The sequence below is a fragment of the Ostrinia nubilalis genome, chromosome Z, assembly GCF_963855985.1.
Source record: "Ostrinia nubilalis chromosome Z, ilOstNubi1.1, whole genome shotgun sequence".
Classification (NCBI taxonomy): domain Eukaryota; kingdom Metazoa; phylum Arthropoda; class Insecta; order Lepidoptera; family Crambidae; genus Ostrinia; species Ostrinia nubilalis.
In genome coordinates, this window is record NC_087119.1 from 26,801,709 (window position 1) to 26,816,852 (window position 15,144).

Sequence of the window (15,144 nt, forward strand, 5' to 3'; positions counted from 1 at the left end):
TTATACATTTTTATATTTTACTTGGAAGAAGATATGACTCTAACAACACTTATGAACACTTTATTTGAATAAATCGCCAAATATACCATCGCGGAGACCCTAATCGCGTCTCTGCGTTCCATTGAATCGTATGAGCGTATGGATTTTTTGCGATATTTTTCACAATTTCTATTTTTAAAAATTACCTATCGATAGCTTACTATATTCTGATGAATAAATGTCATTACAAGTTTTTCTCTAAAACTGATAGTTTGACTAGAAAAAAATATTTTCTATCCACGCAGTACGCCGGCAGCGTTCGGATCGGATATAGTGACGTCATCGTCCCCGCGCCGGGCGGTCAGTGAACTTTTTTAGTAATTTGGCCATAACTTCGTCATTTTTTGTCGTAGAACAAAAATTTTTGGACTGTGTATTAAGGATTTCTTAGCCCTATAAATCTGCATTCACAGCTAAAAATCGAAATGATCCTCATTGGGATGATGACTGGGTAATGAAATCTAAATTCCATTTAGTCCACCAGACAGATAATAAAAAATTTGTACACGTATTTTTTAATTTTTTCCATATCGATAATCACAGTATTAAATTAGTTAAATTGTCGCGTGACTTTACTTCTAAGTAAAAATTGTACATAGGCGTGACGTAACGCGCCATTGCAATTTTTTAGATCGTGTAAACTAAGCGGAATCCTAAATCCGTGGTCCCATAAATATGTTCTCAACAAGGTGTATATTTCTCTGTGAATGTATATGAATCTAGGCCTCAGATCATAGTCTATGATTTGAGATCTAGGCATTTTCAATAACCTGGAGCCCCATTAGATATTTAGTTACGTATATTATGAATATTAGCCAAAGACATTGTTAAAGATGTATTCCGTTATTAGGTTATCAGATTAAGTGTATACTTACGATGATGTTAAGCTCTGCTGGACAGCCCGTAGAGAATAAAACAAGAGTTCCCACTCTGCAAGACGATTGTATCTCGACTACTCAATATTATGGGGTCCATATTGGCTCACCTAAAGTTATTTACCCGAAATTGTTCTTCCTAACGATTTTAAATCCGAATGATCACTCTTCCTAAAATTTTTCATCCTAAAGTTTTCATTCATACTATTTGTAGTGCTACTGCCGATGTTCATAACACTCATGTTTCCGAAAATTATAATTAATAATATCATTAATGTAAATATATTTAAACTCCTACTGTTTTTTATCATAACACTTTTATCCCTAAACATAATTACCATAATATTTTCACTCATACCACAGAATAATAATAATTACTACGTACAGAAGGTATTCTTCGCGAAGGTAACGTAAGCTCACAGTTCTAACCTAACCTAAACCAATAATTTTATGAATAGGACAGATTCGTTTCTGGAACTTGACTGAATGACTGGAGCGGGACTCTGGCTTCGCTTGCTCGGCTCGTGCGTTGTGGTCACAGCTCTAACCTAACCTAAACCAATAATTATGAATAGGACCGATTCGTTTCTGGAACTTGACTGAATGACTGGGGCGGGACTCTGTCTTCGCTCGCTCGGCTCGTGCGTTGTGGTCACAGTTCTAACCTAACCTAAACCAATAATTATGAATAGGACCGATTCGTTTCTGGAACTTGACTGAATGACTGGAGCGTCACTCTGGCTTCGCTTGCTCGGCTCGCACGTTATGGTCGCAGTTCTAACTTAAGTTAAACCAATAAATTATGAATAGGACCAATTCGCTATATACCTCAAGTATACGTGCTAATGCCAACAAACTTGAACTTGAGACAAGTAATATTATCGTCAAAGAAAGAAATCTAAACAAAAAAGATATGAGTTTGAATAATAGCGTAAAAGATGGTTATGTTGAGAAAATATAGGAAAACAAATAAAAGTATATTAGATGTTTATTGCTAATGACATTATGAAGTTGGATGCTTCGGAATTATGAACATTAGAGACAGAGTAGTTAGGAATTGTGATTGTTAGGATGAAAAATGTTAGGAAGAACATTTTCGGATTTCCAATTTTCGGAGTTGAAAATTTAGGTGAACTTTGGCGCACCCAATATTATGTCTAAAGCCTGGTCCGTGAGCACGTAGAATCCCGTCCAATGACCCCAAGCTACCCATCCCTATCGCTCGCACGTAATTATGTTGCTGTCGCGGTCGCACACTCATTGCGGGCACGCGTCGCACAGTCGCGACAGCAACATAATTACGTGCGAGCGACAAGGATGGGCAGCTTGGGGTCATTGGACGGGATTCTACGTGCTCACGGACCAGGCTTTACTTTTCAGAATGAGAAAGATGAAATGAGTGTACAGATATCAGAATCGTTCCGCAGGGCAGAGAGATCGTGGGCGGTAAATAAAATGTTCCTTTCGGTATATAGTGTATTGCTCCGTATTGGGTTTCCTAAGATTACACACGATTATATGCGGAAACCGTTACAAAAGCACAATAATACATTTTACTCAGTGGGTGTATTTTTCGCCATTGCCTCGCGCTCGGCCCTCGCCGCTGCCTCGCGCTCGGCCTGCGCGGCTTTTTCCTGCAACTTGCGTCTAGCGCGCACAATGCTCGGAATGGTAGCGGCTGCACGAGCAAGCGATTCAGGAGATATATTGTCATAACACTTTACGTTCCCGAACTTACGAAAGCCGGCTGCAAAGAATTATTCACATTTAGTCCGATCAACGTAGCTTTTGTAACCCGAATAATTCCTCTGACTTTGAAACTTGGCACATGATGAAAATAGGTATATAGATTATAGATATACAATGATCCAACAACTTTTATTATGGGAAGTTTGGTTATTTTTACCAAAAATGATATGTTCCTATTACTACCCCCGTAAGGTTGCCATTGACATTAAAAAATAAAAATCAGCAAAGCAATTTTGCAGTACAAGTTATAGTGTAAAATTTTATACGTCACGTGGGTAGCAATAATAACGCATCATGTTTAGGTGAAAATACTAAACGTCCCGTTATAAAAGTTATTGGATTATTGTATATCTATAATCTGTATTACCTATTTTCATCACGTGCCAAGTTTCATAGGCAGAGGAATTATTCGGAAGTCTCCATACAACGAATCTCCTCGTTGATCGGACTTATTTGTCAAGTTGTTTGAGTAGCAAAAACACCGATTGATATTCGAAGTTCGAACTCTTCCATTTGGTTCAGTTTTAATTCGTGTGTGTGATGAATTCATTCAGGTTGTGTGTAAGGTGTGAGTAGGGTTGCCAGGTCCAAAAACACAAAAGCCGGATTCTGTGCTTCATTTGGCCGGACATTTTACCCTAAAAGCCGGACATGTGACATCGGTTGCCCAACATCCTGATGCGTGCGCTTCATATTATTCTGTGGCTCGACTTTCGCCTGGCGCGGCAGCCAAATAAAAAGCCTTACAAAAGCCGGACAGGCCGGACATCAGTTATTTTGGCCGGACGCAATCAAAAAGCCTAACTATGTCCGGCTTTATCCGGACGCCTGGCAACCCTAGGTGTGAGGGTGTGAGGGACTCACCTGGCTTAGCGGGCGTCATGTGGCCCATGTGGGTGGGGGTCCCGGCGCAGTACAGTTGCGAGGCGTAGGGCGACGCGGCAGCCGAGCCCACGGGGCCCATGCAGGCCTCTGCCCCCACTGGGGACAACCAACATGTTGTATTGTTGCCGTTTAAACCCCGGTCCGTGAGCACGTAGAATTTTGTCCAATGACCCCTAGCTACCCATCCTTATCGCTCGCGCGTAATTATATCGCTGTCGCGACTGTGCGACTGGCACCCGCAGTGAGTGTGCGAGCGCAATAGCAACATAATTACGCGCGAGCGATAAGGATGGGTAGCTAGGGGTCATTGGACAAAATTCTACGTGCTCATGGACCAGACTATTTATTTATTTATTTGGTGTAGAGCCCGGTTGGTAACCGGGCAACACGGAAAGCATTGGGGGAGGCCTATGTTCTGCAGTGGATGTCCTATGGCTGAGATGATGATGATGATGAGGTATAGAGCATTTGGAGCGCTAGATAATAGTTTTGTCAAGTTTTTAGCCACTGGGAAAAGGACTAATTATGTAATTAGTCGTAACATGATTTTCTAATTTATAAAATGAATGGTCTTGTATTAGACAGAAGCTTATGGCTTTATTGACTTTAGAAGTGTAATGTGTGTATTTAAGTTCTTTATATAGAAACTAGCGGCCGCCCGCAACTTCGTACGCGTGAATCCTGTTTTACCCCCTTAGGGGTGGAAATTCATAAAATCCTTTCTTAGCGGATGCCTACTTCATAATATCTACCTGCATGCCAAATTTCAGCCCAATCCGTCCAGTGGTTTGGGCTGTGCGTTGATAGATCACAATGTCAGTCAGTCAGTCACCTTTGAGTTATATACAGAGTGTCCCAGAATGGGTGAATCAAACTTCTAGGGGAGGTAGCTCTACTAGTACTATCCCTAAAAAATATGAAAAAAAAAATTTGAGTTTGGATTTTTTTAAATAAATTGCTCTAAACTCGAAATCTAGTCATTATTTTTAAGTTTTTTTACAGATAAACGAAGCGATTATGTAGAATTAATATTATTAAGAAAAAAGTACAAATAAACTCCAAACGCAGCAATTATAGCCAGATACTTTATTATCACTTTTTCAAAAACTTTTTTTTTTGTGTCCTTATGCGCTTTATTTTTTTTTTTCATATTTTTTAGGGATAGTACATTAGTAGAGCTACCTCCCCTAGCAGTTTGATTCATCCATTCTGGGACACCCTGTATACTTGCCTATGTAGATTATGCCTTTCTTAAGAGCCATTTTACATTTTCGTGCGAATTTCTAAGATTTTGGAAGCAGGAATTACTATCTTAAGTAACACCCAGAGATTATTTAATAACTGCGAAAGATAGGTCAATCCTTGGTGTTGACCATTAATGAAACGGATTTACTAAAACTCTTTTGCTTAATTCACAGTGCCCCATCTCCCACAACCATTTTACGGAAAAATTGCCGCAGACTCATTTTCAAAGTCCTGTATCTATTATTTATGCTCATATAATAAGCTTAAAAATATATAGTAATCATCGGACATATATTCTTGTAGTCCATTAATGAAATAGATTCTTGAATTTCATTACCATTATTGAGTAAAATCTAAAAATAATTTGGCAAATTTGAAGATTAACGTCACATTTTGATCGTGGTTTTTGGTTTAAAAACACAGCAATAACTACAATAAAAGTATCCCAAAATAAAGAATATTCATTGTAGAATTGATTTCTACAGTTATTGTTTAAATATTAGTAACCACTTTGTCAAAATATTGATGTGAATATCAGTATAAATTACAATGCGCAAGCCGACATCGATTAGTATGGCGCGAGCGCCCGTCAAGGCAGGACCTGTGTCATTTTTCCCGCCGTGACGTTTACGTGCGTTCGTGTCGTAAAGCGGTGATTTGTACGGCGACCAAATACATTTGATACTATGCCGAGAGGCTGTTTCGAGTCGGCCGGCCGAGCAGAAATTGAAATGATGAATTTTAATTTCTTTGACGGATCTGGGTGTAACTATGTATAATATGTAGGTACCATGTATTTAATTTAATAAATAAATTATAAAAAAGTATATCCATTATGCTAGCACCCTTAACACAAGCATATTGGTTGCCTACTTTTGGACTAGATGGCGCTATGAAATTTTATTGTTCAAAGATTTGTTTATTTATTTATCCGCTTTGAGTTTTGTTTCGTGAAGAAGAAAAAGACGCGTTTTGTTTCGAGAGGGAAGCTTTGTTGTTAAATCTATACTAATAAAAGAGGAAAGATTTGTTTGTTTGTTTGTTTGTTTGGAGGCAATAGGTTCCGAAAAAAAAGTCTTTCACGATTTAGAATCCTAATTTTTTTCTATGTAGGCTATAAAATATTTTCAAAAACTTTAGTCCAAAATCTTTGATAAAATTCGACGTTTAATAAATAAATTAGATAACATATTAATACTTTTTTTTCCAGTACGATTTTAGTACATACTTGTTTTTCAGAAATTCTACGATTTAACTAAACTTCTAAAGTGTTTATATTTTATGCATAATTTATTAACTTCTAAAATATACATATATCCTATTGATAGATGACGTGCTTCGTATTTCAGATTACAATAAAATTACCAGTGAAAACGTAACATTGCATTGCAACTCGCAATTTCGCAATATTGATGAGGAGATTCCATTGGAAAGTATGTATTCATTCCTAGGATTCCCCTAACACCATCAAATTCAAGAGAATTCAAGAGAGTGCAGTTTCCCATCTCATGCTTAGGGACCACGGTTTAAAATAGTGTGGTTGCATAGAGCCTGCAACGGGCAACCGCGTGCGCAGCTGCTCATACTAATTTTCGATACAAAAGCAAGTGTTGGCGCCCTCACGAGTTTTAGCGGAGTTCCATATGGTAGCGGGAGTAGACTTAATGGAAATCTATGCTTCTCCGACGACCAGTTGTATGTGGAATACTCCAGAGTATGCGCACACAATAGCCTGGTGATTTTAGCACCTGAAGGAAAAACAAAAAAACATTGTTTACAAAGAAATCTGCGGCAGGTGTAGTGTTTTAATTTTGTTTTAGAAAGATCTCATAATTTTGTAAGTATTCAAATATTTAAACATAATAATTTGTGGATTTTATATCAAAAAATATAATCATTTAACAAAATTAATTTTATTAGAATATTTTAATTCTATTAGAACCATTTTCCACTTCATCGCAGAAGAAGTCGCGGGCAAAAAGCTAGTATGAAATATGTAGTATTGCCCGCGGCTTCACCCGCTTGAAATTTAGTTTGTCACAGATCATCATAAATTATAGCCTATACATTGTTATTCTGGTCGACGCCAGGGATGGATGAGCGTCGCTGTCGCTGGCGACAGGGTCTTCTGGTTCAGGGTTCATGGCGTAGGTCTCAGGCAAAATGAAATCCACTCGTAGAAATTAATAAACTCAGTGTATTCACGAAAATAATTACACACAGCACTAGAGTCGTATCGGAACTGAGTGAACCAAAGGTCTTGCGATAGGAACTTCCGACCCGAGTGATAGTTGAACACAGTCTGCCTAGTACTGCTGTACTGTACTGTAAAGTTTCATCAAAATCTGTTCAGTAGTTTTTGCGTGAAAGTGTAACAAACATCCAGACATCCACACAAACTTTCGTATTTATAATATTAGTAAGACTAGTAAGAAGTAAGATAGTAAGATGAATTATTTTAGTTATTTGTTTACTTATAATAATATTTATTTATTTATTTCTTAGCTCTGTCTGATAATGGATCTGGAGGAGATGCAATGGCCACCTCCGTAACAAAACAATAGAACCCTATGGAGTTTGGGCTTGTGTGATTCGCCTTGACAAATATTTCGTATCCAGGGTCCGATGATGGAGCTGTAAGGGGGCAGATTTTTTTTTCACTATGTGACTGTTTTTATTTTGTACTTAATATATATTTTACATATTATACCTATTCGTGTTTCATTATGAATCGAAATATAAAAGACTTAATAAACTCTATCAAAAATTTAAATTAATTTATCAAGTTTGAATACCTCATTCTACCTTAAAATTAATAACTTAAATCAAGTCTTAATACGGTCACGGCTCAAGATTTTTTTGTCCATTTCAGCGTTCTTTTTACTATTTTGACGTTGCGTTGACAGCTTTTACCTAAATTCGCGCGGAATATTTTTGTGAAATGGCTCTTAAAACCATATTATTAAATAATGTGTACAAATCCTAGTTTCTAGAATATGACTACTGGTGTGTTGTCTGGTTTAAATTGATATGTATGCGCATGTATGTATGTAAATCAATACATTGACAAAAGTAAAACACTTTTGTCTGAACACTTTATAAACTAGGCAGTTTAAGGCCGGGTAACAGAGAAAATGGCGAAAATGAGGTTTTCATTTTTCATTTTTGAGGTACTAAACAGTAAAATTAAAGGCTAAGATTTTTATTGGGCATAGTTGAGGATATTTTCTAGGGCTATTAACGGATGGAAACACGATTTGATGAAGTTGACTCGATAGAATAAATTCCCAAAGTTACCTCTATTCGTTTTCTATTTATGGTTTTATTTTTAAAATAAGCGATTTGAGATTCTAAATCTTTTACTAAACTAAAGTTCAGAAATAACTTGAGGGCTTTTAACGGATGAAATTTTTATATTGCGTCTTATTTAGTTACTATGTTAAAAAATGTGGAAAAAATCGTCCATGACGGCTTGGACAATCTCAATCAGTCAGTCGCGCGGTGGCGCTTACGGAGGACGGACGCGTGTCAGTTATTTGGCCGTGACAGTTCGCGATTTGTCAATATTTTTGACAATGATGACTTTGATGAGTCACAGTATAATAATATCAGTGTTACTGGAGAAAGCTTAAATTTTTGATAATTAAAAATTATCAATTTTGTCTACCTATTGAAATTTAAATCGTTCGCATCCTTTTAAACGAAGACTCTACTCATGATACATAGTACATTCCTCAAATATGAGACAAAACCAATGAGTTAAAATTACATTTTAATAGTACCTACATACAATCGTCTTACACTCTTTAGAAGAGTACACTAACACAAAAAAATAATAAAAAATACTGTCTAAGGTCTGTAGCTAAAGGTCTAAGCTGTAAGATAGAATAATCTTCTAGCCAAAAAGATGGCAGATGCAGCAGATGTTAACGGATTTAAAACTGCAGTTCATATTATGACTCCTTGTAGACTTGAGTCTCTAGAGCGTCCCTTCCTCCACCATGCGTAAGAATGTTTCAAAAATACTGTCTAAGGTCTGTAGCTAAAGGTCTAAGCTGCAAGATGGAAGAATCTTCTACCCAAAAAGATGGCAGATGCAGCAGATGTCAACGGATTTAAAACTGGAGTTCATATGACTCCTTGTAGACTTGAGTGTCTAGAGCGTCCCTTCCTCCACCATACGTAAGAATTTTCAAAAAAATACTGTCTAAGGTCTGTAGCTAAAGGTCTACGCTGCAAGATGGAAGAATCTTCTACCCAAAAAGATGGCAGATGCAGCAGATGTCAACGGATTTAAAACTGGAGTTGATGTGACTCCTTGTAGACTTAAGTGTCTAGAGCGTCCCTTCCTCCACCATGCGTAAGAATTTTCACAAAAATACTGTCTAAGGTCTGTAGCTAAAGGTCTAAGCCGTAAGATAGAAGAATCTTATAGCCAAAAACATGGCAGATGCAGCAGATATCAACGGATTTAAAACTGGAGTTCATGTGTATCCTTGTAGTTTTGAGTCTCTAGAGCAGTAGTTCTTAAACTTTAAGTCATGAGGGACCATTTTACCAAATTTCTGTCTTGTCAGGGACCACCTCATAATCGGTCAAAACCAATTTGACTGCAAAAATCAGTTAAAAGTGGTTTTGACCAAGATGTGCAAGTGCACATCGTGGACCACTTGGAATGCCTCCAGGGACCACCAGTGGTCCGCGGACCACCGGTTAAGAACCACTGCTCTAGAGCGTCCCTTCCTCCACCATGCGTAAGAATGTTTCAAAAATACTGTCTAAGGTCTGTAGCTAAAGGTCTAAGCTGCAAGATAAAAGAATCTTCTAGCCAATAACTTTAAAACTATAATTTGAACGAATTTTGCTATTAGTGGACACATTTCTGCTCACGATGGACTAATTATCTGCTATACTCTCGACTCTCTAAAGCACAACATTTATAAAAAATTTGCTGCGGTAATGCACTCCAGGTAACAGTGTGTGATGCTCATTGCTCATAGTGATTTTCGAAACAGAGCCCCGTACATACGTTATACATAAATTATGGAAAGAAAACATCCAGAACAAAACAAACAAATATGTGTGCAATTTTAGTATGATATTTTTATTTATTAATAAACAAAAAGACTGAACAAAATTGATGCGTGTACTGATTAATGTAATTAACCACATGCAAAGCTTTGTGAATTGCAACAACTATAATTTATTATCCAAGCTCTAAATAATCGCTACTACGAGTAACTGATCATAAAATGTTTTTCCAATCGCTCAAGCTCCCGAGGATCTACCGATAGGTCGGGTGACGTAATCTTGAAATTCTTTTAGCCGGCGCGGAACTTCCGGAAGGTCGGGTGACGCCACGCCTCTTTGAACCGTGTTTACTTTGGCAGTTATATCACAGAATAATAATAAGTACTACGTACAGAAGTTTTACTTCGCGAAGGTATTTAAAAAAATGTATGCTCAAATGTCATTAACAATATGGTGTAATTTAGCCTGTCTCAAGAGTCAAGCACCATTTTGTTGACAAACGTCAGTGATCGGCACTGCGCCGAAGCTATAGGGCTGACTTCGGTAAAATGATGTGACGTGAGGTGCCAAACTGCGGAAAATGGCGGAGGAAATACATGATTTAGCATGAATTATCATGTATAATATTAACTACTTATTTACCTCTCAGTGTCTTGAGGCAACTTAAACAAGTACATTCTGTGTTTTCATTATTATTTAGGCAGTTAAATACTGCACAGTATTTAGTACACCATTTTCTTTATTTTCTTCCATCATACACAAGAATACGCGTGCATGAGTCAATGTTCGCTCGTATGTGAATTCCTTGTCGAATAGTATCCTGTAGGTGGGCCATCGTGCGTGTTTTGTTTTCGATGTAAACTCGCGGAGATGAACAGGCCTGGTTATATTCTATAATTTTATTCGATTCTAAAATATATTCCCAAAAATTTTGAAAGTTGTTTTAATTTGTATCACTTGGATATGATTTGTATTAGAAAGTGCTGTGAGTGTGACGCTTGAACGGAAGGAAGTCAACCTAACCTAACCAACTGCGTATTTCTAAACTGCGTATTTCTATACTGTGTAGCCGCGAGAGCTCTTTGGCGCGCTGTCTTCGGCGAAGTATTGCGCGCGCAGATTTTGACAGCGCGAAATATCTACTTTAGCAGAAATACCAAGCCTTAACACTAAAATGTATTGCAGTGAAAAGCTGTAACACGCCTTCAGCTTTTTGTTTTTGGGTGTAGTTTTCATAAACTTGCCCCCAATTTTTATCTATTGTAAAATGTTAATAAGTGCCTTTCAAAAACAATTTATGTATGAAATCATCGAATTGACAGAATAACCCAATATTTTTTTCGAACTACATATATTGTATTTAAATTGCATGATATATTGGTATTCAATGGTAATCAAAATTAATTTGCTTCAAAGAGAAAAGAAACTAAATGATACGTACCGAGCGAAGCAGAAGAACTGAGACAGCCGGTGGTGTTCAGGCTGTCGTTGGTGGAGTAGAAGTAAGTGGTGCCACCAACGTTCTCCTGAGGACAAGCGGATACGTTGAAATATACATTTTAAATTACAAAGACAATAAAACTACGTAAAAGTTTTTGAATGAATACCTGGTGTACTTGCGGGTTTGCCGGCATGGTGGCCATGGGAGCCATCGGAGTCGGAGGCGAGCTCTCAGGAGAGTCGGGCAGAATGTTGGTCGGGCTGTAGTAGTTGATGGGAACGAACTCCCCAATCAGCACTTGCTGCGGCATGACCGGTGGTGGAGCTCCATTGTTCAACTGGTAGACAAAATAGTAAAAGTTTTAAATTGTATACTTCAGGACTATGTGCCTTTTGTAACACCACTGTGTCTTGTTGTGTGCCTTTTACAACACAATTAATAATAAATCCTTATCTTTAAAAACTACTTTGAATTCTTAATATTTACTATAAGAGGGTAATTCAAATTACTGTTAGTTAAATTATATGTAACTAGCTTTCCGCCCGCGGCTTCGCCCGCGTGGAATTTTGTCTGTCACAGAAAAACTTTATCGCGCGCGTCCCTGTTTCAAAAACCGGGATAAAAACTATCCTATGTTCTTTCCCGGGACTCAAACTATCTCTATGCCAAATTTCATCAAAATCGGTTGCGAGGTTTAAGCGGGAAAGCGTAACAGACAGACAGACAGACAGAGTTACTTTCGCATTTATAATATTAGTTGGGATTGTAAAAAGCAATTTAATAAAATTTGTTGTGTGCAATCTATTCAAAATTAAATAATTTCAAAAGAAATACCTTCTTGATAGAAGTTGGAGATGATTCCAGGCTTAACTTGCCCAGGGCCTGATTCAGGGACCGCGTAGGGGTCGACGTAGACCGATTCTAGAAAAAAAAATTAAGTTGTAAAAAACGATCCAAATATTTAAAAAAAATAAGCAAAATATGGCTAATTTTACTAATTTACATACCATGTAGGTGGCCAACTTGGACTCCTGGGGGAGGCCGGTGGGCGGCGAATATTGCAAGAAGAGGGATGGGTCCATTGCAGACGGGTGCTCCTGCTTCTACGGAGGCAAGAGACAGAGTGAATCAAATCGCCCCAGTCTAACGTATACACTTAGATTGATACGTATACATAGTTATAATAGCTCTATGTACCCGCGAGGGTCCGCGCTACTCACCTTCGTAACGACGTTAGTGCATCCTCCACTTCAGCCACTCATATCGATCTACACTTTAGGAGTAGATAACGGGTCAGACTTTTCCTCACTTTGCAATAAACTGGCGGTCAAGCAAGCCTTACAGAAAGAAAATGCAACTAAACAGAATTCAACTCATTTTCACTTTCAATAGACCAAATAATTTGTAGGGATCCCGATTTATTCAGTCATGAATATTCGCGACCTTACTATGCGAAGGCCATTAAAATTCTGAATAAATTTCAGAGGATAATCGAGGATACAGGGACACGAAGACAAATACACACAGGTAAACACAAACACACATTATCACACATACAAAGTGTACAGTGAACGAGGGTTGCCAATCTTTGGAGAATTCCCCAAGCTTCGGGGAGAGTGAAGCTGATTAGGGCATGTGGGGAGAGCTCCAATTGAGAATGTTACAATGTGTGCAAAATCACTTGAGATCTTTGTTACAGTTAAGCTTTTACATATTATACAAATACATTTGTTTTTATTTCATTCAAAAATACCAAGTAGTTATGATTTTATAAGCATTGAAAGTTCGCATACTTAAATAATATCGAGTCCCGCCAACGGTAACGTGACCCCATTTTTTTAAGGGACGCGCGCTGGTAGTTTTAAGAGCTTTCCAGCTTTTGCCAGGCAGAGAGGTGAGTACAGAAGGTACACTAGCCGTTTGGCGAGAGGCCGAGTGTGGGCTTCACGAAGCGAAGCGAAGCGCAGACGCAGACAGTTCGTGAAAAGGCCGACGTGACCCCGTGTGACTTACTTTTATTTGGTCCGCTCAGTCGCTATAGCAGTTGTAGGTATCTCCCGTAGTGTTTTGTGTTCTGTTGTTGTGTGGGGTATTTAATTAAAATTGTATGAGGAATTCAAATACTAAGCGAACGAGCCCAAACTCGATGGAGTTAAGTCATTTTAAACTGGAGGTCCTGTGGCCACCTTCCAGCTCCATCACCAGATCAGCTCCATGTTATCATAATATATCATGGTCATCTGATTACAATAAATGATGTATGCGAAATTTCATCTCAATCGGTTGTCCGGAAGTGGACCTAATTCAGTATGCAAGATTCCACACAGTGCATAGAGCGTGGCCCGGCCGTCGCCCGCACCTTTAAAATTCAATATCTTGGAAACTAATTGACGTATCGAAATAATTCTTTCACGTGTATTTTTTTTAACAGGGAATAATTACAGAAAGCGAAAAAACTGAATGTGAACAACGTTCAATAAGGAAATATGAACAAAAATACGATATTTAACATCACATAATTTCTGCTATTCTTGATTGATTCCTTACAATTCATTACTCAAAACAATAATTTATATTGTGTGAGTTATTCAATTTTAAATATTATGTCTGTAATTATACGTAATTGTAAGTAATTTTCTAATACATTTATTTACAAATCCGGTCGTTCGCGATCACCTGAACGTTTTAGGCATTTTAATTTTATATTACCTAGGTAAACCGAATACCGAATGCGCAGCCGGCAATGTGTGTAAAAGATGATAACAGGGAAAGTGGAGATGATCGGCCAGGCAGTAACCCAGGAAAATGAGAAATTTACTTTAATTTATTGTGATGCTATATTACAATATTTTGTTAAATTCAGTAAAGTTAATCGTCTCTGATCTAGTGGTAACACCACTAACTGATCCAGAGGTCTCGTGTTCGATTCCCAATGCAGCAATGAGGTGAAACGTGAAAGCCGCTGGGCTTAGTTGGTAGTAGGGCTTGTTCTAACTAAATCCGACTTGCTAGCTACCACCAACTCATTAAAGTCTGTCAAAACAATATTAACAGCATTGTGTTATGTTTAGCTAAGATAAGTAGCTAGTTCCTTTCTGAAGTATGAAGTCGGTTAAAAATGGAGGTTCAGGTCCAAATTTATTTAAAATGGAATCCTACTTATTAATATTAATATTATAAATGCGAAAGTTTGGATGTCATGATGTCTGGATGTTTGTTACTCTTTCACGCAAAAACTACTGAACGGATTTTGTTGAAACTTTACATTATTATTGTTTATAACCCAGATTACATTATATGCTATAATTTATGACGATCTGTGACAGACTAAACTTCACGCGGGTGAAGCCGCGGGCAAAAGCTAGTGAAAAATAATATTCATAATATTTTATAGTCATTTCCTAGACGCTCCAGGCATTTTAAACATTACCTAGGTATTTTATACAATACCTGAATTATACACATAAATAAAAATAAATAAATAAATACACACCCGGTTACATAAATCTACTGCTTGTGGGTATTATTACCACGTTGACCAACCAAACAAAAATTGTTTTTTATTAATATAAAACTTAAAGTTCGACAATGTCTCATTAAAATAAATTAATGCATTTGGGGATTTTAGCATATTACGCTGGGCAACCCTTGTGAACACCGACGTATTGCGCACTATGACGGTTGGTATATACCATAGACAAAGAAGTATACGGCTAAATCAAAAAGGCACCAAAGTGCCTACCAATCAAGGGTTAAATCATGTTTATTTAATTTGTATAGGTTTTAGACAGGTGACGTCATCAAAGTCAAAAGTACGTTCGGATACACATCAAATAACTTATCTAGTCATTATGTAAATAAGAAAATAAGAACCAAAAG

General features: G+C 37.6%; 1 protein-coding gene across 1 annotated transcript; it reads right to left on the bottom strand.

Moving 5' to 3' along the window:
- Positions 1-2,467: 2,467 nt before the first annotated feature.
- LOC135086465 (PAN2-PAN3 deadenylation complex subunit PAN3-like) lies at positions 2,468-12,809 on the bottom strand. Its single transcript, XM_063981190.1, has 7 exons — positions 12,486-12,809; positions 12,273-12,368; positions 12,100-12,186; positions 11,432-11,602; positions 11,266-11,350; positions 3,528-3,644; positions 2,468-2,592 (listed from the first exon to the last, which is right to left on the bottom strand). The coding sequence occupies exons 2-7, from the start codon at positions 12,345-12,347 to the stop codon at positions 2,468-2,470; spliced, it is 660 nt and encodes a 219-aa protein (XP_063837260.1). The 5' UTR covers positions 12,348-12,368; positions 12,486-12,809.
- Positions 12,810-15,144: the final 2,335 nt, after the last annotated feature.

Bases quoted from the DNA above. Each gene is read 5' to 3' on its own strand.
- LOC135086465 (XM_063981190.1), bottom strand. From the start codon at position 12,347: ATGGACCCATCCCTCTTCTTGCAATATTCGCCGCCCACCGGCCTCCCC. The intron at 11,603-12,099 runs GTATTTCTTTTG...TTTGTCTACCAG, and splicing joins CTCCAACTTCTATCAAGAAG to TTGAACAATGGAGCTCCACC. The intron at 3,645-11,265 runs GTACGTATCATT...GGTTGTCCCCAG, and splicing joins CAGTTCTTCTGCTTCGCTCG to TGGGGGCAGAGGCCTGCATG.